General features: G+C 47.2%; 1 protein-coding gene and 1 long non-coding RNA gene across 2 annotated transcripts; one reads left to right on the top strand and one right to left on the bottom strand.

Moving 5' to 3' along the window:
• The first annotated feature begins 1,461 nt into the window (after window positions 1-1,461).
• On the top strand, window positions 1,462-2,930 carry LOC126535425 (uncharacterized). The gene is made up of 2 exons (XM_050182305.1): window positions 1,462-1,509; window positions 2,022-2,930. The coding sequence occupies exons 1-2, from the start codon at window positions 1,462-1,464 to the stop codon at window positions 2,928-2,930; spliced, it is 957 nt and encodes a 318-aa protein (XP_050038262.1).
• A 928-nt stretch (window positions 2,931-3,858) lies between these two features.
• On the bottom strand, window positions 3,859-4,621 carry LOC129385902 (uncharacterized). The gene is made up of 2 exons (XR_008613385.2): window positions 4,554-4,621; window positions 3,859-4,445 (listed from the first exon to the last, which is right to left on the bottom strand). It is a non-coding gene; the product is annotated as an uncharacterized lncRNA (long non-coding RNA).
• Window positions 4,622-27,828: the final 23,207 nt, after the last annotated feature.

Raw genomic sequence — 27,828 nt, 5'->3', positions numbered from 1 at the left:
GGCGCCCGCGCAGCTGCAGGCGCAACCAGTTTGCAGGCGGCCACTGCACGTGGGCGCCCGCGCTATTCAGTCGAGACGAGGCACTGGGACGTCGCGCCATTAGCTGGGTACGTTGTCAAAAGGCTTGTTGCGCGAAGTTGCGTTTCCACAATGGCAAAAGTAGCCCCGTCGAAGTGAAAGCGCGGTCCGAAGTACTGCTGTGTCGTGGACTGCCACAACAGTGCAGACAACACCAAGGAACGCGCTGATCCTGTGAAACTGTATCGATTCCCGGGCAGGTCGTATGAGAAAGAAAGGCGACAAGCGTGGGTCACCGCCGTAAGGAGAATCAAGTAAGTCCTAGCTGAAAGATGTTCCGACCGTTTCACTTCTTCGTTTTGGTTTGGAATGCAGCGCATGCACGCAACGACAGTAATGGCGTGCCCGTTGTCTTCTCGCATCGCTAGTGTTGTGAAAGCGCAGCTACGGCTGTGTGGTGTAACAACTTTGCATTTTCATTCCTAGTGTCAGACTTCGTTGTTCAAAGTTCACAAGCAAAGTGGTCGCGCGGCAAGCGTTGTCGTGATCGTTTAATCAAACTAAACTACGCACGTTTTGAAATGTTCGGCGCTCGCAATTTAGGCGTCGGGAAAGTAGCTTTATCGCTTCGGAATGAACGTCTCTTCCTTTCAGCAAAATTTAACGTTTGCTTTGTTTTTGTGGCTTTATTAAGGCGGTATTTAAGACTGCGAATCTGACTGGCACTTAATACGTGCTATGTTCGAGGAACACGTGGGTTCTTTCAGTTGCCATTTTCGGAGCTTGTGTGATTCAGTTCGGTGTGCGAGCGTGTGCGCGGGTATGTGTGTACGTGCTTGCGTGTGCAATGGCGGCTAACAAGCAATTGCTGTTCTTTCTTACACAGTCCCGATGGAACTCCGTGGTTGCCCAAAGAGCACACACGAATTTGCAGCACTCATTTCGTGGGCAACTGCAAGAGCGACATTAATCAGCACCCATCCTACATGCCGTCCATTTTGCCGCCTGTCTACAGAAAAAAGGCACCTGACAGGAACGGGACGCAAAGGTAGGAAAGCAAAAATGTGAAGCTCCTAATGGAAACTGTAGCAATTTCTTTTCTAATAGATATGTCGTCACACTTGCCTGATTTATGAAAAGTTTGCATGCGTGGTGCAAAGGCTGCATGGACAAACACTCGGTGCTTTTATTTCATTACAGGTTGCGTTGTAGCCTGTACAAGAATTGCATTGATCTTGGCGTTTGTTAAATGCAGGTGGCAAACACGTTTCGACAGGGCAGTCTCATCTCGGAAGCTTCATGCAGGAGATGAGGTTCCATCCCAAAGTACAGCTGATGGAGCAACAATGCAGGATTCAGAAACCTCCAGTATGGATGATGTGCCTCCTATAGCGGATTTTAGTGAGGCATCTGTGCAAACATGCTCAGCTAGTCCTTCGCATAATGGCATCGCTGATTCAGATCCGTTGGTGCATGATGCAGCAGAAGAAAGTAATTGTGCTAGAAGGAAAGACGCTGTAAGGACACATTTGATTTTAATAGTGGTCTTCGAGCTACTTAATGAAGCACCATAAAGCTCTCTAAATACCCCAACAATGTCTGTGTCCCATTCTTTCAGACATGCCAAACAGAGGAATTCACGACTCCGGCAAGGCTGTCTATACTTCTCTCAGCGACAAATGGAACGGAGGCGTCTACTCAAGTTGCGCACACAGAAATGAGTCAGAAGGTTGGAAAATAATGATGTTGGTCTTTATCTGCTGTGCTGAATTGTGACGATGTCTTGCTGTTAGCATTCAAATTCTTATTTAATAGTAATTAACGTGCATTATTTGGCAGACTTCATTTTGTTAGTCTTGCCTAACACTCATTTTATAGTGGCGTTACTTATTTCCAGAATGAATGAATTTATTTGCACTAGAGTGCAATTAAATGTTTCCACTTTGTATTCCTCGTACCTATTTGTCTTTATTTCATCATGCTGTGTTTTTTTCATCCTGAAGGATGCAAGCACGGATGGGAATTGGAAGCGAGACTGTGGATTTCGGGGCTTTGAGTCTCTAAAGGAAAAGCAAGAGGCACTACAATATTTGTGTGGTGCGACCCTGCAAGTTTTCTGCCTTCTTTTGAACATGTTGCCACCACCAAGGTACAGGTGCAATGCGATGTCAAGTAAAGACAAGCTGTGCTTGTTCCTGGCCAAGCTGCGTCTTGGGATAACGTACAGTGCCCTAGGAGCAGTATTTAGTGTTACACCCACAACAGCATCAACCGTGTTTAGGCAAACGCTTCGTATTCTGAGCATTGCCCTGAAGAACTGGATCTTCATGCCTTCCCGGGAAATAATCAAGCTTTCTTTGCCTGACCCATTTAAAGAAAGCTATCCAAATTGCACCTTAATAATAGACTGCACAGAGATCCGCACAGACACACCCTCAAATCCTGATTGTCAGCACATGCTGTATTCACATTACAAAGGAGCATACACACTGAAGGTCTTAGTAGGCATAATTCCTAATGGCATGATAAGTTTCATATCCAAGGTATACGGAGGACGACACACTGATTCGTTCATAACACAAGACTCTGGCTTCCTGCAGCTTCTCAAACCAGGGGACCTAATTTTAAGTGACAAAGGATTTCCAAGCATCCGAACAACTGTAGAGGGGAGTGGTGCGGTGCTGCTCATGCCGCCTTTTAATTCAGGAGGCGGTCAACTGTCTGCACATGACATGGAGATTACATACAAGATTGCTTCTGTGCGCATCCATCTAGAAAGAGTAATCCAAAGGTTGATAATTTATCATATTCTAAGGAACAGAGATCCGCTAAGCCTGGTCCCACACATGAACAAAGTCATTTCAGTATGTGCTGCCCCTGTGAACATGCAGGCACCCATAATCAAGAAATAAGTGCTTTGCTTGCCGTGATGCTGGTAAATTGGTTTATTTGCTTGCATTCATTTTCTGCAGTTTCATGTTAGCGTCAAAGTGACTTGACAACTGCAATTATGTACTGGTTAATGATTAAATGTCAACATTAATTGCAGCAGTAAGTGTTCTTTGCTGAAATTAATTTAGTGGCAGGAGGTTATACAATTGTCACCTTGTGTTTTGTCAATGCAGATGCATGTATTTGCCTTATTATCTTGCCTACAAAGCAGCAAAATGCTGAAATGGAAGCACTGAATACAAGCCAACGCATGGTATCCAAACTATAACACAGCATTTGGCTCTTGTTTATTGAATGCAAATTGTGATGTGCAATGTTTTCACCAGCAGCCCAACATACAAAATTAAAGTACACGACAATAAATATTAATCATTAGCAATGCAGGCTTGTGACAGTTACCCTTCCTGGCAGATGGCAGACAAAGCTGTCTCCAATAGGCAAGCAAATGCTCGACAGGATGTTTGACAGACTATACGGGTGATTGATTTGCATTTCAATTTATAACATAATCATACCACAGCTAAATGAGGCCAGTATTACAACACAGACGACCAATAACGAAGCAGTGCTTGAAGCTGTAAGGCAGCTTAAGCTACAATTACAGCAAAAATTGATAGGCACTTAAAGCTGCTTACGTGTATGAACGCGAAAGCATTAGCATAGTCTTAAGGCAACGCATACGTGTCCATCCATTCTCTGCTTTAGTCTCGCAGATCGTGTGAAGACCTCATGCCACTCATGGCGGGGTGGTGCAGTGGTTAAGCGATACATCACTGCCCTGGAAGGTGGCTGTTTCCTATACAACCACCCACGGGGCTTGTGCGGCGTCCCAGGTTGCTGCCAACCATCTTTTTTGCCATTTCAGAGTACACAGACACACAGACGTGATTTCGCGAGGTATTGTTTAATGGGGCTACTACACCGCTCAAATACACATATAACCTCATTCTTAAATACAAGATGCAAAAGTTGGTTTCACTACAGGATTACTGTGAAATCAAATATACAAAAAATTTAATTTATACAAATGCGCAAGTTCAATTTCAAAAATATATCATGCACCAGTTCAGAAATGAAAGCACAGAAACTTACAACAATGACGGAATAAGAAATTTGATATAAAAACGTTCCAACTTGTGTATAAGGTCCCACAGAAAAGCATCGTCCCGATTTACATGCACTATTACAGAGTGTTTGGGACTGTACACATAAAGAAGAGCCCTGTACAAATTCAGGGCGTACATTTGTACCTGAATTTGTGTATAATAGCTGTGCGTCGTTTTGAGAATAATCAGGCCCCCACTGAACTCTAAATAGGGAAGCAAGCTTAGTCTTTCTTCGTATTTGATGAAAGGTTCCTGTTTGTGCTTGTATGTACACTTAATTTCGATAAGCACAGTTTCACCGCCCATTTTCGCAAGGCCATCTGGGCTGCAGCACAACCACGGCTGCTCTGGAAGCACGATGAGTCCTGCCTAGAAAATGAATAATTAGGATTAGTGCTTGAATTGAAATGAGCAACAGGTAGGAAACTAGGCATGCAAGAAGCACCTCATGCAATATAAAATAGTAAGCAAAGTCACCTGCACTATGCGGATACCAAGCTTTTGCTGGAGCTCGTCTCGTGCTGTGGCTTCTGTCTTGATGCCTGGTAAAACATTTTAGCTTATTAATTTTTAGTTTAAAGGAGGTATGAACATAGGGTTTGCATTCAAGCTTGCTATGGCGCAAGTGAGACCAGTGTTGTAACTCTGTGACTAAGCATTACATGTTTCATTTAAATAAAGTTATACATCGCTGAAAAACATACCATAACGCATTGCAGCATTCGTGTATGACGATCTCCTGCAAAGCTGTTTGGCAGCTCTTTCTAGTCCTTCGTCATCCTTTTTTGTGCGGATGGCATCTGCTCTGGTGCTGCTGATTCGAACTTGTCGTTCCTCATGCCATCTGTAAATTGTCAAAATTGCAAACATGACGCCATAAATTGTATATGAGATCTGTTGGCTATCATTTGTAGTTTAGTTCCGTACCGTGAGCAGTTCGCCTGGCCTATGGTTCGAAAGCACAATTCAGTTGGTGTTTCTTTAACAACTTTTCTAGAGTACATTGTGGCCTTTTCATCGTCCATTTCGGTGACAAAGTTTTTTACTTGTGTGCTATTATTTTCCGGAACATCCAGGTATCTGTACACAGGTCGGTGGCTCATTGGCTCGAGCATTTCGTCTAAAATTTCCATTTCCAATTTTTGCGATACTTGCTCAATAATGTTATTCAGCACATCCGCACAAATTGGATCTTCATGTGCTCTGTTCTGGAGCTGCAAAATCTCCTTCAGTGGGCACATTAACTCCAGATATTTGAAAACAACATTTGGGTCAGCGGGTATTGTTTTGGGAGTGCTGGTGTCCTGGCTTGGCATGTAGGATCAGACAAGAGGCAAACAGATTTTTCGCTCCAAAATGCCAAATTGCAGCTTCAAGGTGTGACACGTTGTGTGTTAAGAAATGAAAAAAAGTAAACTAAACTGTTACAGGCGAGAAAACATCTAAAATGTTTAGTACTGGTGCATGTTAAGAAAGCCGACAGTCATCGAAGTCTAGGCAGGCACAAGAGATTTTGTTTTATTTCTGGGGATGATTACTGATCTATTATTGGTCTAACCACTTAATATCTGAAAACTAATTAATAAGAAAGTAAAAGAAAAAACAACCACGTCGCTATTAGGGACCGAACCCATGCCGTCCGCATTTTGCGAACGGTGCAGGATTTTTTTTTTTAATTTCAGGGGATGATTAATGATCAATTCATAGTCTAATCACCCAATAGCTGAAAATATATATTTAGAAAGAAAAACAACCACGTCGTCATTAGACCAGTAATTGGTAATTAATCATCCCCAGAAACTAAAAAAGAAACCATATGCCTGCCTAAACTGTCGTCTGTCCTAATATTGTTGCAGGAAGAAAGCAGGCCCACGAGTATAAAATAATCTACATTTACAACAGAGGTATATGGCGTTCAGGCAACTGCCAGACTTCGTCCTCCTCTAGTCTAATTCAACTTCGTCCTCCTCTTCACCGTAACATCACCCTCCCGGCGAAGTAGCTCCGTCCCGGTGCAAGTTATAGAGCCTGACTTAATGGGGCGACATAGGGCTTGAGCCTGACGACGTGAACGTTGGGAGGCACTGAAGGCTGACCGACTGGGGCGATCTCGTATGTCACGTCGGACAGTTGGCGTAAGATCTGGTAAGGACCAGAATAAAACGAATGTAGTTTTTCCGACAAGCCGACGTGACGTGAAGGAGTCCAGAGGAGGAGAAGGGAACCAGGTGAAAAATGGGTGTCTCGGTGCCGAAGGTCGTAGCGTCGCTTTTGAGAAGCTTGCGAGACTGTGAGGCGATGACGGGCGCCTTCTCGGGCCTGGGCGGCTAAGTCAATAGCATCGCGAGCGTAACCAGTGCTGGGTGATTGTACTGAGGAAGGTAGCAACGTGTCATAGGGCAAGGTGCGGTCGCGGCCATACAACAGGTAAAATGGTGAAAATCCGGCAGTGTCATGACGGGACGAGTTGTATGCGAAAGTGATGTCCGGTAAAGCGACGTCCCAGTCGCGGTAATCGTCGGAAACGTACATGGCCAGCATTTCAGTTAGCGTGCGGTTGAGTCGCTCGGTGAGGCCGTTCGTTTGAGGGTGGTACGCGGTAGCAATCTGGTGTTCTGAAGAACAGGAGCGGAGTAGATCATCGACGACCTTCGATAGAAAGTAGCGGCCGCGATCCGTAAGCAACTGGCGAGGGGCGCCGTGGTGCAGGATGACGTCGTATAGTAAGAAGTTAGCGACATCTGTAGCGCAGCTGGTTGGTAGCGCTCGTGCGATGGCATATCTCGTGGCATAATCTGTTGCTACAGCAATCCAGTTGTTTTTTTGATGGAAATTGGAAAGGGGCCCAGGAGGTCTAGGCCCACACGGAAGAAGGGCTCTGTAAGGATGTCTATTGGTTGCAGCAAACCAGCGGGAGGCATAGCAGGCATCTTCCGGCGCTGACACAGGTCGCAAGAAGCGACATAGCGGTGCACAGAGCGATAAATGCCGGGCACGAAGAAGCGGCGCCGCAGGCGGTCGTATGTACGAGTGATGCCCAGATGTCCAGCAGTAGGAGCATCATGAAATTGCTGGAGCACGGCGAGTCGAAGGTGCTTGGGAACGACTAGTAGGAGCTCCGGGCAGTCAGGGCGAACGCTACGACGGTATAAAGTTCCATCGCGCAAGGTGAACTTCCGGAGGGGCGGGTCGTTGGGCGAGGAGCTTAGGCGTTCCATAAGTGCTCGAAGAACAGGATCTTTGCGCTGCTCGTCGCCAATATGGAGGAAGCCGGAGAGGGATAGAACACTGATGTCCGAGTCTGCATCGGTATCGTCCGGTTGATCCACGGGATTGCGGGACAGGCAGTCAGCGTCTTTATGCAGGCGCCCTGACTTACACATAATAGAAGATGTATATTCTTGTAGACGCAATGCCCAACGTGCAAGTCGTCCAGTTGGGTCCTTCAAAGAAGAGAGCCAGCAGAGGGCGTGATGATTGGTTACGACGCAGAAGCTCCGACCGAAAAGGTACGGCCGAAATTTCGCGACGGCCCATACGAGCGCGAGACATTCTTTCTCAGTAATGGAGTAATTTCGCTCGGCCGTGGAAAGAAGGCGGCTAGCGTAAGCGATGACACGGTCTTGGCCCTGTTGACGCTGAGCGAGGACAGCGCGGATGCCATGACCACTCGCGTCAGTTCGTACTTCAGTGGGCGCAGAAGGGTCAAAGTGTGACAGAATTGGGGAAGTTGTAAGCCGCTCAATCAGGGTAGAAAAGGCTTTCTCCTGCAGAGGTCCCCAGAGAAACAGACGTCTTTCTTAAGAAGGTCAGTGAGAGGGTGAGCGATGTCGGTAAAATTTTTCACAAATTGCCGGAAATAAGAGCATAAGCCCAGAAAACTACGGACATCGTTTGTTGAACAAGGTACAGGAAAACTTCGCACGGCGTGAACTTTCTGTGGATCAGGTTGGATTCCGGCGGCGTTTACGAGATGGCCGAGCATGTTAATTTCACGGCGACCGAAGTGGCACTTGGAGGAGTTTAGCTGAAGGCCAGCCCTGCGAAACACGGAGAGTATGGTTGTGAGGCGCCGCAGGTGGCTCTCAAAGTTCGGCGAAAACACAATCACATCGTCGAGGTAACAGAGGCATGTAGACCACTTCAAGCCGTGCAAGAGAGAGTCCATCATTCGCTCGAATGTAGCTGGCGCATTGCATAAACCAAAGGGCATGACTTTAAATTGGTACAGACCATCCGGTGTGACGAAGGCTGTTTTCTCGCGGTCCATCTCATCGACGCTAATCTGCCAATAGCCCTAGCGGAGGTCAATTGATGAAAAGTATTTGGATCCGTGAAGGCAGTCAAGAGCGTCATCAATGCGAGGCAGGGGATAAACATCCTTCTTTGTTATCCTGTTGAGGTGACGGTAGTCAACGCAGAAGCGCCACGAGTTGTCTTTTTTCTTTACTAAGACAACCGGTGATGCCCACGGCCTACTGGAAGGTTCAATGATGTTTTTGTCCATCATCCTGTCTACCTCTTTCTGTATGATGGCCCTTTCTGTTGCGGAGACACGATATGGCCACCTATGAATGGAGCTGGCGTCGCCGGTGTTGATGCGATGCGTGACAACAGATGTCTGGCCAAGTGGACGGTCATCCATATCAAAGATGTCCCGATAAGATGACAGGAGGTGACGAAGAGCTGCTGTTTGCTCGGAAGGAAGGGCAGGGGCGATCATCTTAGAAACATCGTCCGCGGGCGTCGAGTACGCAGGAGTGGGTGACAAAGGTCCGTTGGTAGTGAGGAAAGATTCAGAGGTGAGAGAAGAAACCTCATATTCTTCCAAAGGAGTCATATGCGCTATGGCGATACCGTGTGGCAGCACATGCGACGAAAATCCAAAATTGAGGATGGGCACGCGAGTGCAGTTTTCGCGGATCCAGATTAAGGTACTCGGCAGGGCAATATTGCGCGAAAAAACCACGTCAGTAAGCGGCGATACGACGTACTCGCCATCAGGTACGGGAGGACAGGGCGTCAGGAGGACATTTGTAGCCGCTTGTGGAGACAGCCTCGCAAACTCAGCAGAACATAAGCGGTGTGAAGAACAAGTTGTTGCGTCGGCAGGAAGTGGCAGATCCAACTGTACAACACCTGCGGAGCAGTCAATTTGGGCAGAGTGTTTCGAAAGGAAGTCGAGGCCGAGGATTAGCTCGTGCGGACAGTGTTCAAGGACGATAAATATAACAACGGTATAATGGTCCCCAATGGTCACACGTCCTGTGCACATTCCAAGGACAGGTGAAGTACTCCCATCGGCGACTCGCACAGTGCCCGGTACGGCGGGTGTCAGAACCTTTCTGAGCCTTCGGCGGAGAGCAGCGCTCATAACTGAAAGCTGAGCTCCTGTATCAACCAGAGATCTAACAGGAACGCCATCAACTTCAATGTCCAGTAGGTTTCCACATATAGGCAGAGTCAACAGAGGATTTGTGGGCCGGGTCGGAGTTTCACCTCCGGGAGCTGCACCGCCTAGTTTCCCGAAGCGAAGGGACCGGTTGCAGAAGGGGACGAGGAGCGGTGAACGAGAGGCGAACGGGACCGACGAACCTTGCGGAGACGGGGAGCGGCTGGATCTTGGTGGAGCACTGTCGGCGCTGATGTTCCTAGTGCGCGTATAGGGCGAGAAAGTACGATTGTCTGGTACTTGGCGGTAGTGACTCGAAGACGACCATCGAGGAGGCGACGACCAGTGGTTGCGACAATGACGGGCGATGTGTCCAAAACCGGAGCAACTAAAACAGATGGGTTTATCATCCGCTGTGCGCCAGTCAGCTGGGTTGCGACGGAGTGGCAGAAAGCTTTGCGTCTTGGAGTGAGCAGCCGGAGAAATCTGGTAGGTGTTTGTATGGCGGACCGAGCAGAGAGATGGAATGCCCAAACTTCCTACTTCCTCCCGAACGACCGCTTGTATAAGGGAGATAGCGGGCACGCTTTCCCGACATTCGGAACGAACTGGAGCCGGAGCCGTGGCCTCAAGCTCACGGAGAACGATGCGCGTGATATCTTCCGATCCTGTGGGCTGAACGGACCGCGGAGGGTCTTCGCAAGAAGATGTCGCGGCGGTATTGGGCAATCAGTCGCAAGTTTTAGCGACGCGGCGGCCCTTCGCTTGTTCGAAGCGCCGGCACTCCTTTATAATTGCATCCACAGTGGCACAATCCTTGCACATCAGGAGATTGAAGGCATCGTCTACAATACCTTTCAGTATGTGACCAATCTTGTCTGCCTCGGTCATGTTGTTATCAGCCTTGCGACAGAGGGCCAGCACATCCTGTATGTACATGACATAGGACTCTGTAGACGTCTGAGCGCGGCACGCAAGTTCTTTTTTTACTGCCAGGTGACGACCGACAGGTCTGCCAAACAGGTCTCGCATTTTTTCTTTGCAGACATCCCAGCTCGTTAGGTCAGCTTCGTGTGTGTCGTACCATTGCTTCGCAGTTCCTCTTAGATAAAATATGACGTTTGCTAGCATCATTGTTGGATCCCACCTGTAGTTGTCGCACACTCGCTCGTACATTGTAAGCCAGTCCTCAACGCCGGCGTTGTCCGTGCCACAAAATGTCCCTGGGTCACGCGGATGAGTGAGGATGACCGTTGGCACGGGCTGCTGAGGCGTTGTCGCTTCTGTCGGTTGATTTGCCATTGTGGCGGCAGGTAGATGACGTCCGCTGCGAAGTTCCGTGATTGTACCCCGCACCTTCCACCAAAATGTTGCAGGAAGAAAGCAGGTCCACGAGTATAAATTAATGTATATTTACAACAGAGGTATATGGCGTTCAGGCAACTGCCAGACTTCGGTTTCCTCTAGTCTAATTCAACTTCGTCCTTCTCTTCACCGTAACAATATGTATATTGTAACAAGCCCCTAATTCTCGTACCTTAAGTACTGGTGCAGTTACTTCACCTGAAGCAGTGCATTCAACAGCATGAATGTTTTTCTAACTCACTTGGGAAGAGGTCCGAGGCATGTTGTTCTAGGCGTCTCTTTGGCTTTCCGCTTGGCTTGCCCCATTTGTGGGGCTGGCTGGTGCATGAATTTACTTGTTTATTGTTGACGTAAGTGCACACCGCAGCTGCGTGCTTGCACTGAGCCGTAATGCCAGCTTTGCAGCTGCATCTGCCTTCTCGAACGCAAAAATTCCGCTTTTCATGGCATGACCACTGCAGCTATGAAAAAAATGAAAAATTAAGGGTGAGACAGTGAAGCCATTTGCCACTACTTTTCAAATGCAGCTGCCTTCCAAACTTGCCTCTACAAATATTCAACAACATGGCATGGTGCACATTTCCAAAGCTAACTCCCAAGTTTGCACTTCTGCCACAATACTCCAGGCTGCCGTATAAAGCGAAAATAAAGGCAACATGATATGCTTACGTTTACTAATATAAACACTCAGCACAGTGTTTCGAGTGTGCGTTCACTAGCGCGCTAATTACGCGAGCGCATTACGCGCACGATACCACATCGCGCCTTTAATTCTGCACCACTCACACTGAACCGCGTTCGCGCAGCAGGTTTTATGCGCCTGTAAAACCGATACATTCACAAAACTCGAGTGCAGGCATGACGCGATCGCCAAAATAAACGAGGTGGTGAACTGGCTTCCCAGTGATTAAATTTCAGCTGCCTCGCCGCCAAGTCAGTGGGTGATGCTCCAACGGGCGAAGCATAAGTGTTGTATCTTCCCAGGCTTTTCAGTGGGATGCCATGGCCGTACAATTTTTTGTTTTCGCACGCCGCAAACGTTCATCCCCGACAGTACGCGACAACCACTGTAAGGATGCCATATCAAACAACTAAATCATATGCTTCATATTCGACAACGAAGAACATCGACAGTGCGCGGCTCCATTTCGCAGTGTGCATGGACAATCAGTATTTTTAACATATGACAGAATGACACTCACCTCGAGGTACACGTCGTACACGATGTTGTCGCTGACTTGGGAAATGCATTTCACATTGAGCTGTGCATCGTTGCCTTTGATTGTCTGCTCCACAGAGTATACGTGACTGACGAGCTTTTCTCCTTTTAACAAGTTGGCTTTCCTGACATAGCTGTCCAGCTGGCCGATCTTTTTGAAGCCGCATTGAAGGCGATACATTGTGACGCGCCGCAAGTGCAACGCGAGGAGAGAGCCCCGCACGTGCACAAAAAGCGATCAGCTGCAGCGCGGCGCAGCAGAAATGCGCAGTGGATATTCCCAGTTTTGATTTTTCTGCCAAAGATGGTGCTACTCGTCAGGAGCAGTGGCGCCGCTCGCGGTGCTTGGGTAGCCTATACCACAAGAGCGGACACTCGAACCGTTTCGCGGCCGAGCTATGGAGCTTCGCCGATTCCGCTAGGTGTCAGAGCCTATCAAGAAAAATGCGGCTGTGGCTGCGGCTGCGGCTAGCAGCTTGATAGGCGGCACGACCACTGGGCACGACCCAACATGTGCGAAGCCTTGTCAGACCGCTCCGCCGGGCTCCTTCTGTAAAATGCACCTGAGCATCGTTGTTGGGTTCTTCTGCCAGCGTCAGCTTCGTCGCCGTTTCTTGGTAAGGCCACAGCAAGTTCTTTTGCGCGTTGTTAACGACTTATTCTCTGCGCATTTCGTTATGTCACTGTTAGCCGCATGAACGAGTGACGGCGGCCTTGCTGCCATGAACAGCTGCTGCCCATTTGCTACGCTGATATTCATTTCGTATTCTTTTTTTATGCGCAGCAATGAGCGGTGATGCTGGCTATAACGATGCGGCAGCGTCCGAGCTGCGATGCACGTTCGATACAATCACAAAGTTAGAAAATAAAATAAACTGGTTCGTTAAGAAATGTGGCCTATCAACACATGCCGTTCGGGGCAGAGAGCTTTATGATACGCGCGGCGACTGCTGAAAAAGTATGCTCTACTTCTGCAAAAGAAATGTAGTTATTTCTAAAGCGGTACACGTGCAATATTTGCAGTATGGCAGTAATGCGCTCTCTCCCAACCTCTGTAGCAGGCTATGTGCGCTCGAGTATTGTTAGCTGTTCTGCATTGGGCTGAAAATACGTGTTTTCATTTTTTAATTGTGTATGGAGTCGTTACCGTAGAAAGTTCCTTGTTTCCTAGTCTTTATAACAATGCTCCCTTCAACAAAAAAAAAAAAATAATAAAATACGATACGCATTACATGAACGAACGCAGCATCTCCATTATAAAGCTTTGCAGGCTCCAATATTGCTTATACGAAGAAACGTAGCGTCTACACTGAATAGCTTTGAAGCCTCCAGTATTGCTTACCTTCTGTATGTCATTCTACGTATTGCAGGAATCTCCACCATTTCCTTAAAATACACTGCTCAGCCAAAGGGTATCACGCATAGTCAAGGGCAAAGTTCCAAGTATCAGAAGACGATTGCAAGGCTTCGACGACAGCAGGTGAAGACCCCCAACACAAAGTGCTTAATTGCAGCTCTTTAATGACGGACACACTGGCTTACACATTCGATATTAAGATGTTGTTGCGTGCTCAATTATATTTGCAGCCATTTTATTTGGGCACGCTACCATTCACATAATATTGCTGCCCTAATTCACTCTCCTCCGCAAAAGTACAAGAAAAAACGTCAATTTTTTTTTTCTTATAAAACAATCCCACTTTAAGCAAATTAATTGTTGCCATGTATTTGCAGTTTTCTTTTTCATTATCTGGATAGTTGCAACACGTCTTCTATGTGTTTTGCTTGTGCAAAGTTATTGCCATCACGCCATTCATTTCCGACTAATCTCCATTATACCGGTGTCACACGACCACTTTCGATCGCGAACAAGTCCGATCCGGATTGAAATTCGCGACTGATATTGGCGCCATCGCGCAGCTTGCGCAAAAGAACCAATCGTGACTGAGAAATTCAAATCGGATCGGGCTTGATCGCGTTTAAAAGTGCGCCGTGTGACACCCGTATTACTTGCATTTCGCTGTTTCTTCCCGTTTTCATGTATCTCCCTCTTACAATCTTGCTGCAATAAATTGTTGTCTGCTATTTTCGTGTTCTTGACTGTGCAGCAAGTTCATTGATATTTAAGGAACACGGCACATTTATTTACAATACACCTTTTGGCGTAAGTTACTAGACGTACAATATCATAAGCGCAAAAGTTCTTCAACAGTTGGCATGAATGTTGCGCTATGTTACAGTTTACAACAGCAAATATGAATTTAAATGAAACTAACATCAGCGAAACACCTTTGCGCGCGCGTCGTCACAACATATAAACAGCGGCACAAGCGCCTGCATGAAATCACGCGATTTAAGCAAAGGTATGGGTCCCCCCCTCCAAAAAAAACAAGAAACGAAACTGAAATGGAAGCCTCCGAGATTCAGCAGCGTGCGCGACAATCTTGGAGGCTCGTGGGTTTCGCCGATTCTGCTTGGTGCGCTGACAGCCAAAGTCGGCCGCAGGCGCCTATGGGAGTGTCCGCTCTTGTCGTATACTATGTTACTCTATGCGGCTAGTTTCGTCAGTTTCGTGGTCCTCGGTAGCTGTGTGCTTGTGCTCCGCGATGTTTCTCCCGTTTCACGACTCGTACCGCTCGTGCATCGTGCAATGGTGCACAAATACCTCAAGAACAAGCCCTGCAAGGTTGTTCCGGGTGCCTAAAGACAACAGGTGAGCGCTCAGACTCAAGGACATCAGAAGGCGCATGTACTGTACACGAACACAGCCCTGTCCATTTATGTGCTCCATGAGGCTCCGGACGTCGTTGCGCCTTAATTGTGCTACACTTGCCTCTTCCCGGTAGAGAAAGCTGACAAAAAGATGTTCCTTCTCATTGTCACCTGGTCTATGACTTGTGTTTTTCCGTGCCAATTCTCATTCTGCAACTTCAGTAACTTGCCCAGCTATCCATACCGCCCTCAGTGCTTTTTCTGTGTATCGCGTTCTACAAATACACTAACAGCTGAAAAATTACTGTTAGTGTTTGTTTACTATCTCAGTAACCCCCGATGGGAAAACCGCGCGAACAACCTTCATGTGTAGGCATGATACGCTTGTTTTTTTTTTCTTCTGGAAAGCATGAGCATTGCAAGGGTCCTACATGCAGATTTTTGCAGTTCGTGTTTATTATACAAAGGAGATGAGAGCCAAGTAGGTATGACTTAGTGCCTAAAGTGAAGTAATTTTATTGCTAAGCATTGCATTCGGGCCGAAAGAAAAGTCGTGTTGTTGGGTTATTTTACCTGGTCTTCGATTGAGAAATAAGCCTTTCTGCGAATGTTTTCTATGTGCTGCTGCAAAAGCCGACTACTTTCTGTTCCCCTTGCCACCGTTACTCAAGTTGTGGCCAAGTGCATAATAATGTGATAATGTGTGTTTCAGTTTTTAGTACGTTATTTTTTTTCTGCCATGGTTTTTCAATTTGTTAAGCAGTATTGAACATGTCACGCATTTCATATACATTCGTGCAGATATATAAGTAAGCTCTTTCTTTTTGTACGGCTCTCAACCAAACAATGTTAGCATTTTATTCTATTTTTAGCTACTTTGCGTATCATTGTTTTTGCCATTACCAGTGAGTTTTCCCTTTTTATAGTTGTCATGACTATGTCATACATGTCGTCCAGTTTTGTGCAATATCTTGGTGCATATATCAGAAGCTCGTCTACATTTCTGTCTTGAAAGCGTTATATAAAAATCTAGTTTTTTTATGTGTGTGTAAATGAAACGGCCTTCGCGTTTTCTAGCGCTTTCTTTTGTTGTTTCACCGTCAGTGAACTTTTGTGTTTAGTACTCTTGTATATGTCCTGCACCTTTCACTTTTGCTCATTTTTTGAGCGTGTATCACACCTCGTTGTAAGAAAAATCTGCTTTCGGAAACGATGTCAATAAAGCGAGACTAAACATCTGCTGCGTTGGAAGTGGAATTTTTTTTATGTCCCGGCACATGCTGCTTTAATGTATGGTCAAGACTGCGTGCGTGCCAACTCATAGCCCACGGCGCACTACGCGCCAGCTCACTAGCAATGCCAATGCGCTCTGTAGCGCGCGCATTGCTTGCGAGCTACGCGTGGTGTGCCGTAGCCCGCGCGCGATAAAGAAAAAGCGCGCCGCGTACAGGTAAAAACAAAAGAAAAAAAAGCGGCACGCGCGGCATGGGGGAAAGGGTGAAAGTGAGCGGAGCGGGTCAGCATAATAAAAACAAAAAGAAAAGAAAAACGTTTGAGAGAGGAGGCGCCGCGCGGCTGCTATTCCTGTTGCCATGACAACGTATATAAGCAATCGTGTGCGCCGCCATTTTGCTTCTGCGTCGCCCATTCGTTAGGGCCGTAACTGAAGGGGACCTTGGGGCTAGCGTCGAAAGAGCGTCTGCTCGAAAACGGCCAATGGCAGCCATGCGCAGTTACACCCCACCCCCCCCCCCCCTGCCCCCTGGCGTAGCACGCTGTTCTGTTCTGGCTTCACAGCAGAGTTGTAAGCATCATGGGACGTTCTCGCTATCTCCGACAGCTTGTATTTTCGCCGTAGATGTTCCAACCGACAGCCGATACAGAAAACGATGGCGGTAACGGCGGCAACGACGATGTTGAGCGTGCAAACAGCGAGGGCAATGTGTAAACCTTGAAATCTTAGCCGGTACGTATGTTTTTTCATGTAGTTGCACGTTCCAATGACGGGAGAAAAACGCGCTAAAGTGTCACTGGGAACTTTGCTGGTGAAATAATGCCGAAGCGCTAACTAATCATTAGATTGTAAACACGCGTACAATTCCGCGATGTGAAGCACCTATCCGCTGCTTGTCTAAAGTTCCGTGGTTTTTTGCGTGTTGATACACGATCGCGAACGTAAGTGCCGCGTTTCAAAGCGCGCACATACAGTGCTGCGAAGTACAGTCATGGAAGTTGCTTCTCATACACCTACAGAGAGCGCCAAGGGGATCATGTGTGCAATATTCATACTATGGTTCGACGACATTACGAGTGTGGCTCGATCAAGAATCCGTATGCGTGTTGCATGCTAGTGTTGACATACACATATTGTGCAGTTTTAGCGCCGCCGTATGGTAAAGATGGTAACTTTACGGTAATTGCAACCGTGCGTCGAATGTCGCTAGGCAAGCCTCTACACCATTTCATACCTCAGGTGCAACGCTGTGGAAGCTACGCAAGAAGTCCGGTCATCAAAATTTATTACTGCCCGCGTTTCCGTCTATGCTTCGCAGCGTGCCAGCGGCGTTTGCTCGCGCGAGTATGCACGTGAAGCTACCGCGACGGGCTGCTATTGAAATAACGAAAAGCAAATTGATTTGAAACAACTTTTTAGCAGCCGTATAAGTACACAGATTGTTCCTATAGGTAAATTCTTTTTTTTTTCATTCAGAACTGTGCGCCTCTTGGCGAAGGCCGCTTTTTGAAGTCGTGAGATGTTTCTCTTGTGGGAAAATATGGACGGAACAACGCCGGGCTTCAGTCGCACCGATTTAATTGGAATGCCGATTGCCCGCATCGTTGTCAAGCTCCGATGATAATCACTGTCGCGGAAATGGTCCGAGCACAGCACAGTTGATTTCGTCGGCACGAAATTATCTCTCCTCACCGCACGGACCCACTCCTCTGCAAGCTTCTTGTCCTTAGGAAACATGTGAAACACCACATCGTTTTGCCCGCCTGTGTTCGCAGCGCCGAATGGTGCACAGAACGAGGGCATGTTGGGTGCACTTGGCTGTAGGCACTCACGCATCACAGAAAGGAAGCACAGTTCACGAAAATCGCAAAAGGAAACAAACGTCAGCGGCGGCACATCTCTCGTACCGTCGTTTAGTAAAGCGCAAGACGGAAAGAAGCATGCCAGACCATGCCAGCACGCCGGTCCGGCAGCATGGTCCCCGGGAATGACGTCACTCTCGGCGGTTCTCTCCTCCGGCTGCCTCCTCACCCGGCGCTCCGGGAAGCGTTGGGGGCATGTCCGCGGGGGGGGGGGGGGGGATTTAGAAAACGATTTCCGCCCCTTATATTTACAAAACGAAGAAAAAAATTTCAGAACCGTAAATTAATAGGTCTGTTCTTCCCAACTACAGCAATTCATAAAAATTGAAAACTGTTTCAGCTTCCCTTTAAAGGCAGCTGCTTGGGGTATTACATAGTACATTTACAAAATAGACAAAAATTTAGAATTCGTTTCGGGACACAACACGACAAAATAAAATTGATATAATGCAAAAAGGGTATGCATACACTCTAAAATACGTTTACACCCTTTGGGGTGTATATCTGCCACAAAACAATAATCTTCATCGGCCTTGCTTGCGTTTTCTTTATTGAAAACGCCGCACCCGCTACTTTCCTGTCAGCAATGCTATGTCATGGTGATAACGCGCATGCCATTCGTAACTGGGAAGTACCGGGCTCGCAGCGCTAAGAGAAGGAAATGCGGACAAGACAGATGATGTTTATTTCTGTGTGACAAGATATGACTCAAAGGCTGTAAAGTTTTCTTAGAGTGTAGGCCAAATACTCATGTAGAACCATCTTACAGCAGTTACATTTAGCAAAATCTCATAGGTTTCAGAACAAGAAATTGTTAGAGGGCTTCTGCACAAACCTGCTAGTGCCAATGTTATTATAGTGAAACCATTACATGTTTAATGAGGCAGAAAAGCCAGTGTTGTTGTCCTCAACTAATGGTACCAAAAATTGCCAACGCGGCAAAGGCTAAGACACATCAGAGAAAGCTCGGAAGGAAGTCAAATTTCTCACGGAGGTTTTTGTAAAGAAAGCAAATTGATCGCTTTAAAAAAATTCACAGTTCCGCCCGAAAGGGGAAGCACCGATTGTGATATAAAAGTATTAGATATCTGTAGGCAGTAAGGATAATAGTTTTATAAGCCGTATAAACTTCTGAACATTGCCTTACTGACTAAAGTAGCAATGATATAAGGTATGAGCGTGACTAAACGAGGACGTAGAAAGAAACAGACACACAAAGACAGCGCTGTCTTTGTCTCCTTCTTTCTACGTTCTTGTGAAGTCGCATTAAATTCTATCAAGGATTGATACACATTCTGTGAGGACGTAACGCCAAGTGCATGCCGTGCCACTTCGTCATCACGGTCACTGATATCAGCAGCGGATAAGTAACCGGTGCCTATAAAAAGCGTGTGCAAAAGAATAAACGCTGATTCCGTGTTCTGCACCGGCCACTGTCGTTTTCTGGAGTACGGCTTGTCGGTTGCCGCACGCTACTACCTATTCTATCGAGGATTCAAACTTACAAGCATGTCAACACGTTTTAACTAAATTAAGCAGCAGGGTGTCGCGCGCACACAGGTAAACATGAACACATCTCGCTTTATGACAGCGGAAACTGTCTGTGAAAACGCTGGAGATAGAAATCGCGGCAGCAGCCGCGAGCTCGTTGACCTCCGTGCCTCTGTCGCTTCAGCGCAAACCAACCGTCTAAAGCACAGCGCATACGAAGCTACCAGTAATACGCGCACTCTGCAAACATCTCGAAGATCTTTTTGAAGATGAGCACCGCGTGGGTGCGCACTTTGGCCACTTCGGAGATCGCTTTCAAGACAGCCGAGCGTCGGCAATGCGTCTCTACCATAGAGAAAGAAAAAGTCTCTACGGCGTCCGCGAAAAGGCGTATACTGTGGGCCCGCGATCCGCGTTGCGAACGCCGTAGTAGACAAGGACAAGGTGGTGGGCAAGGAGGATATCTAGGCACCCTAGCATCCGCCAGAGAACAACACCCATCCTCCCTTACCTGAACCCTTGCCTCGTGCGCTACAGGAGAGGCACGCATCTGGGCGGCGTTCCTCGCTCGCGCACGCGAGATTGAACCGCGTTCGCCGGCTCAGCCTCACACACTTTCACTCATACGGAACCCCACGGCAACGCCAACGCCGACGGCAGAAATGCGCCTGGAGTGGCCATATAATTACTATCGCAATAAGAATTTTGTAATATTCGGTCAGGGTAGGAAACGAACCCAGGCCTCCGGGGTGGGAGACGAGCACGCGTCCCAAACGTCATGGTTGATCCACGGTTCTAGCTTATTAAAGGGGTGCCTAGTGCGTTCGTGATTGCACACGTCACGTCGCAACCATCTGGCAGGCTAAACTTATCGCCTAGTGCATGCGTCGTTCGCCACGTGGCAGGGCAGCCACTGGGTAGGAGGCGGCGCCAAGCCATGAGTGTATAAAATGTGTGCATAAAATCACTGTATTTTTCCAAGTGAATTGCGCTTAGCAGCCCTTCGCGTTATGAAATCGCGAGCAAGCGAACGCATAGAGACGCGGGACGCGTTTTTATTTTCGCTTACCTAGGAGACATTGGAACGCCCGTGAGATCTTGCGCGGGCAAGGAGCTCGCCTAAAGAAATACTTCACCGAAGTGCATATATGTCTTTGGCATTTCCACACGTAAGCAGTCCTAAATGTCCCGTAATTTTTGCCAGCATTCTTAAATGGTCCATTCTCATCTACTTTTTGCAAGCTTCTGCACATCAAGTGCAGGTGTTTTTCATTGCAAGTATGCGTGAACGAAAACTGCCACTTACACGTGCTTATTCTGGACGTGAGTGAGACGAACTAGTAAATGTTAGTGACGATGTATTGTTCATAAGTTCTGTAGAAGATGTCGCCAAGGGTTCGATGAAAATGTATTTACTCATGTAATATGGTGATGATGTTTTGGTCTCTGAGGAAGTGACTATATTGGAAAATCGTGTTATCTACGAGAAAAATTTCGTGGATCTCTTCCTTAACTCCTACAGAACTACGGGCAAGACGTAAATAATATTCACCCGTTCATTTCACTGACGTTTATGATAGCTACCTTCCAGGGCTATCTTTTCTTTACACACTTGGAAAGCAAGGGATACGTACGTGTACGCCTGCACATGTAGGCATCAGTAGCATTAGCGTAGGGTCCTCAAGATAATTAGATAATTCAGCAACACGAAAGCAAATTATTCGGAGCAGAAATAGCAGTATGGCAAAAGAAGACGGAAAGTGAAGGACTCGGAAGCCCACTCATTCTTAAGAAAGCGCGAACTGCAGGTTCACTGTTCGAATTCAATTCCGGGGTTTTACGTGCCAAAACTACGATTTCATTATTAGGTACACCGTAGTGGGGAACTCCGGATACATTTTGACCACAAAGGAATTTTTACCGTGCCCTCAATGCACGGGAAACGGACATTTCTCCATTCGCTGCCATCGAAATGCGGCCGGTGCGGCTGGGATTTGACTCTGCGACCTCGTGCTTAGCACGGCAGCACCACTGCCGCTAAGCCAAAGCGGTAGGTCAGCATCATCGTTCATGAGTTCTCAGACGCACAAGGTCAACTTGATGCCGACACTGAGGGAGCACGAGTGTTGACAGATGCAAGAAATAAAAGCTTCGTGCTCTAAGACGAATGCGCCCACTCAAACGCTGGAGGTAATGTTTAACTTGCCTTCTTACGACTACAATGAACCTAAACCTTTGATGGAAGAACCATCAAAAATGGCGCTTTGCCCGCCCCGACAAGAATCGTCTGCGCCGTGGGAGGGGTCGCCCCTACGCTTCATTCCGAAGATGAGGCCTGCACCTGTACACTAAGCGTGCTGTACAAATTGCAGAAGCCTAACCTAAAGACTTGTCCGCCTTAGTGTGAGCAAGGAAGCCGTATTGGCTCCAAAGCTCATCGAACCAACGAAATAATGCAAACCCAAACAATCGAACCTAGCTTGTTCAGTGCCGACAAAGGTAGTCAGCCTCACGTCGGCTTTTCCTACAATTCTTTCTCGGCGTGCTAGGCACATAACCACCTTGCTTAGTTTTTTAGGTGCGTAAATAACAAAGAGGCATGCAGCTCTTTCTCTGAGAAAAAAGCAAGTTATAAAGTACGCAGAGTAGAAAGGTACAAATGTCCATCATTTATACCTATCGTACCGTAGATGTTACATTGGCAGCACTACCGATTATATAAATTAACGGCTCTGTAACAACGCGAACTTGAGGCGTAGGTCATTTGGCAGTCACATGCTAGCGCACTGCTGTCATTTTGCGTGTACCCCTTTGTTAAAAATCTGGGTGACTGGGGCAAAATATAGGGCCTACATGGCTGGAGAGTTTGCGATGTTTTTCTTACACATGTGATCGTGAACTTGTGAATTAGTTTCCCATGGAGGGAATTATTAGACAATGATACTGAGTATTTATGGCTGTATAGCAAGTCTCAGACTTGCCATGTGACGTGCCCTTTTCGTAGTTGGGCGAGCAGCATGCACGCAGGTTTATCTGTTCTCCTTTCGCATCTAGCCTTATATTGCTGTGCGATCAATGCAATTTGATTATTATCAGTTGCGTTGTGTTCTGTAACTTCGTTTCCTTCCTTGAAATTGAGGGATAAACAAGGCTTTGCAATTGTGAAAGATAGCTGGTTGAAAGGATAAACCAGTTTATGGAAGTTTCCAACCAAGGAGTGAAGGCGTCCTCTGACATCACGTCAATGAAGAACACTGCAAAAATAGGACATTAAGAAAAAACATGACCCTATCTATAACGGGGGCCAACGTGGCATCTGTTTCCTGAAAACATTTTTGAAAACTGCAACTCGAAATTGAGTTTGACGTGCTAACGCACGTAGGATGGACCGACGCCGCTGCAGCAGCTGTTGCGGCAGATGCATGGAGATCTCCACTTTAGAGTGATTTCTGAGCGGAGCCAATCCTAAATATAATGGGACCAACTCATATGTAGACATCAGAGCTGATAAACAACACAGCGCACTCTGCTTATGCTTCCTCTTCATGCCCAGCCAAACCTGTAGCAGTGCTTAAACAAGTGAGGCTAGTGTTGGGATAAACAATATAAAAAGTGAGCCTGTGTCCAAAGCAACCTTCGTCAGGCAGAAATATGAATAAAATGCAGATATTCTGCCCATAGCAAGCTTCAGCTTGAGCATCAAAGCTTGCAAGCTAAGAAAAAGTGCGATATACAAGTCATCTATGCGAAAATTCCGTTCGAATGTCTTTATTTTGGCACCTGCTCCCTCTTGGTCATGGATGACTGTCAGACGAAGTAAACTTTGCGAGACAGCCACATGGTGTAAAGAAATGGCTTCACTTGGAGGGCCAATCCTGACACCATAGTTCGGCATGCGTCCTTGAAATGGTTTTTTGGGTTTTCTAATGCTAGCCATCCTGCAGGCGTTGCAGTGTTACAGCACTTGGCTGACATCATAGCGAATAAGTGTCCCCAGCAGCACAACTCGGTATGTCTACTGGGAGGCTATCACTACCTTTTTACAACTATCCTACTATGGCTTCAGCCTAAGATGGGCCAACATAATAGAATGTTTGGACATCTGCAGAAGCTGAATGCACCAGAGAATATAAAGGACACCGCAGCAGTTTCTTACTAAATTCCACCTTAAATAGGACGCTAGCAACATCAGTACTATGTGTATAATAAATAAAATTGTTCAGGAATAGAATGAGCTCCCTTCCTTTTTATAAAGGGAAAAAGCACCAGCACTACCGCTCACATACGGGCATTTTATAGAGAAACAGACCAAGTGCAAGAGTTGAAGATTGGACAAGTTGGTAACCGTTCATTAAGATGTTGTTCAGAGAGCACACATGCCAAGCAACGACAGACAGAGAGCGATAGAGTGGTGTGGTCGTTTGCGTTCTGTCTCCTATTTCCATGGATATGTGCACTGTGAATAACACTGAGACGAACACAGAGACCAGAGAACGCTACTATGGGTGTATCTACCAAGAATGATGCTTTTTGATGCAGCACGTCTTTATAGGACATACTTTCTGACAAACATCCTGAGCCTGCCGCTACGCTGAAAAAGCCTATTTGAGTTGCTCTGCCAGAAAAGAATTTCCTTTTACGCAAAAAAAAAATACAGTTGTGCACTTATATGACGAAGTGGCAGTTTTGCAGTATTGTGTAAAGGTGCTGCCCTTAGAAACAAGTTTAGTTCTTGTGTCAGAAACGAGCATACAGTCAATTAATAAGGTCAGCCTAGATTGAAATCTGTCACAAAAAACATGGTAAACAAGTATTTGCATGATTGTTGTGGCAAATATAATAACCGACACAACGCCGACACACTGTACATGTTTTGGAGGAAACAGCAGAACAGATTTTCAAAAAGTCCGGAAGCAAAATCTTATGCGCAGGGATTTCCTGCTGCAGTCATTTGCCACTGCTCCAGTAAACACAGCATGACATAATTTACAGCAGAACATTTGAAATGGAGGCTCTTTATGCCTTTTTAGGGACCGATTATAATAAGGAGCAAGTGCTGTTACATATCTAAGCACTTCAAAGACAGTGCTGGTGATTACTTATCGTCACAAACCGGTGACATGCAAAGTAAATTTTGGACAGCATTGTCCCTTGCCACCTTATTCAGAGAGATTTTCAACGGATACTAAAAATGAAAACAAGTAAATTACTGCTCCACAACACAAAGTAAAAAATCTAGATACCAAAAGAGGAGGATTCATAGACCAGAAAAGAGACAAGAATGAAATATAGGATGTGAAACCACAATGAAGTTTCCACAACTGCTCGCTGTCTGCTAAGGTCTCGTTAATTTGTTTTTTCTGAATATGGGATATATTACATAGTAAAAGAACACAAAACGGAACTCATTATTTTTGAGGAAATGTACTGAGCCGCAATAATAAACAAGGAAATACTCTTGAATGTACGAGTCCCCTTGACGTATCAGCGATGATGTTCCGGCGCTAAATTCGGCAATACGCAATCTGGTACCACCTCTTAAAGAGCATCGTCCCGATGCTCCAAACAAAAAAGGACACCCCCCCCCCATATTAGGAAAACGTAACAAAACAACAAAACAACAACATAAAGATGCTCAGCCATCTTTATGGCGTCGATAACGCCGATAAACGGCAAGTCATGGTTCGGGTCTCAGGACGTCGTAGGAAGTGGTGCGCGTGACAAACAGTCGGCGTCGCTGTGCTTCCTTCCAGACCGGTAGACAACTGTAATGTAGTACTCTTGTAAGCGCACGCTCCAACGGGCTAGTCTGCGTGAAGGATCTGTGAGGTTGGCAAGCCAGCACAGGGCATGGTTGATCGCTGACAGCCTTGAAATGTCTACCGTAGAAGTAGGGTCGGAATTTCCCAATTGCCCACACAACCGCCAAGCATTCTTTTTCAGAGGTTGAGTAGTTTTTCTCAGCCTTGGTGAGATTGCGGAGTGCATAAGCAATGGGGCGTTCCGCCACAGCTTACCACTGCACAAGAACTGCGCCGAGACCCATATTGCTGGCGTAAGTATGAATTTCAGTGTCAGTGTCTTCGTCGAAATGCGCAAGCATTGGGGCCCCTTGCAAACGCTTCCGCAATTCATTGAACGACTGCTGCTGCTCAACCGCCCAAATGACAGGCACATCGTCGTGTGTGAGCCGTGTCAGAGGCTCAGCAATTCTCGAGAATCCCTCGACGAAGCACCTATAATATGCGCACAAACCAAGGAAGCGCTGGGAAGCCTTCTTGTCTCTGGGTGGCGAAAAGTCGGCTACGGCAGCTAATTTGTCTGGGTCTGGTCGGACGCTTTTAAGACCAACGACATGACCCAGAAATTTGAGCTCTGGGAACCCGAAGTACAATTTCTCAGGCTAGATGGTGCGGCCGGCAGTACGGATCGCCACGAGGACACGCTCGAGTCGTGCGAGATGTTCGTCAAACGCGCTCGAGAACACGACCACTTCGTCCAAGTATACGAGGCAGGTTTGCCATTTGAGTTCAGCAAGAACGGTATCCATCATCCGCTGAAAGGTGGCAGGTGCGGAACAGAGACCGAAGGGGAGAACTTTGAACTCATAAAGCCCGTCAGGTGTCGCAAACGCTGTTTTTTCACGATCATGTTCATCGACTTCGATTTGCCAATACCGTGATTTAGGGTCCAACGAAGGAAAAAAATTGGCATGTTGTAAACGATCCAATCTGTCGTCGATGCGTCGCAATGGACAACCATTGCGCTTGGTGGCACGGTACAACTTTCTATAATCTACGCAGAAGCGTAGTGCGTTGTCGTTGTTTCTGCTTAACTCTACAGGGAAGGCGCACGGGCTTGTGGACGGCTGCATCACATCGTATTGGAGAATCTCTTTCACCTGATGCTTGATGGCTTCCTTTTCCACTGGAGACACACTGTAAGTATGCTGACGAACAGGACGTGCGGACTCATCCGTTATAATGCGGTGCTTTGTGATGGACGTGCGCCGTACTTTGGACGACGTTGAAAAACAGTCCGCAAACTCATTCACGAGACTCAGTAGACGGGTTTTCTGATATTGTCGCAGAGCAGCGTTAACGTGAATCCGTTTGTTTAGGCTGGATAACTCAGATTGCTCAGAAGATGCGATTTCCAATGTGGCAAAGTCAGTAACATCAATGATTTCGCGAAGAAATGCGATTGTCATTCCTCGCGGTACATGGCGATATTCGCTGCTAAAGTTTCTTAGCAAGACGACTGAACAATTGTTGCACACCTGAACAAGCCCTCTGGCTATGCAAATGCGGAGCTCAAGAAGCAGAGCGATGTTTGCCTCAGCAATTCCTTCGGCGTAGTCCTCCATGTCGCATCGTACAAGGGTAAGCACGCTGCTCTTGTATGGCAACGTGACGTGATCGTCAGCTACGCGAAGCACGATGTCACGGTCGTTGCCATTGCTCTTCGCTATGGCTTGCGTAGTAGCGAAGCTGACTCTAGATTCTTGCAAGTCGATGATGGCACCGTTCGCCTGAAGGAAATCCATGCCGAGTATAAGGTTCTTGAACATTCAGGAAGAATGAAGAAGTAGCCGATGTACGTGAAGCCCCGAATGTTGTCTCGTGCCGTGCTCCAGCGCATTGGTGTTATGAGGTGCTCTCTTGAAGTACGAATCTGAGTCCAGGTCCCATTGCGCCGAAACTTTGTTCAGGATACGCGCGTGATTCTGGCGCATAACAGACGTGTCCACACCCGTGTCGATTAACGCCGTGACTTTGTGGTCGTCTACGACACCTTGTAGGTCAAAAGATACTGACAGCGAACGACACTGCTTTCTCTGCGTCTCAAGTACGTCATTTCCCGGTCGTCGTAGTGGAGGATCTTCAGCGCTCGCAACGTCAGCGACCTCACCTCCGCAGGTCGCCGAACTTAGTTTTCCCGGGAGGGAGGGTTAGGTGAGCGTCGCCTTGTTGCGCTCGGCGTGAAGATGGGGCTGGAAGACCTGTTCCGGCGGCGTGACGGTGACTGGGGGACACGGAATTGTGGGGAAAACGAGGTGCAGGCGTCCGCGAGGTAGGCTTTAATCTCCAGGGGGCGTTCACCATTGCGCGGGCACGCACATTCAGTGAAAATCCACGGAGCCCAGCTCGGCGGTAAGGACACGCGCAGCAGAGGTGATCGGATTCAGCGCAATGAAAACACAAGGGCCTCCGGTCTGCAGCGCGCTATACGTCGCTCTTGGGTGGTCGTGTTTCAGACATGAATGGTGTGCGGTGAGTCCTGAAGTCGCCAGTTGCTTTTTCAACGGCGCGCACACCATGAAAGTCCGGGACGTCCCACAGATCGTAAAAAGTCGGGGACAACGAACTTCGAGCAGCTTCCGCATACGACATGCGAGGCTGTGGCTGCCGTACCTCGTGCTGTGGTGTCTCGCTTCGCTCTGGGACTTGTACTGCCTGCCTGATTTCCTCCTGGAC

Source organism: Dermacentor andersoni, chromosome 7 (assembly GCF_023375885.2).
Source record: "Dermacentor andersoni chromosome 7, qqDerAnde1_hic_scaffold, whole genome shotgun sequence".
NCBI lineage: Eukaryota > Metazoa > Arthropoda > Arachnida > Ixodida > Ixodidae > Dermacentor > Dermacentor andersoni.
This window is presented reverse-complemented; position numbering and strand designations above follow the sequence as displayed.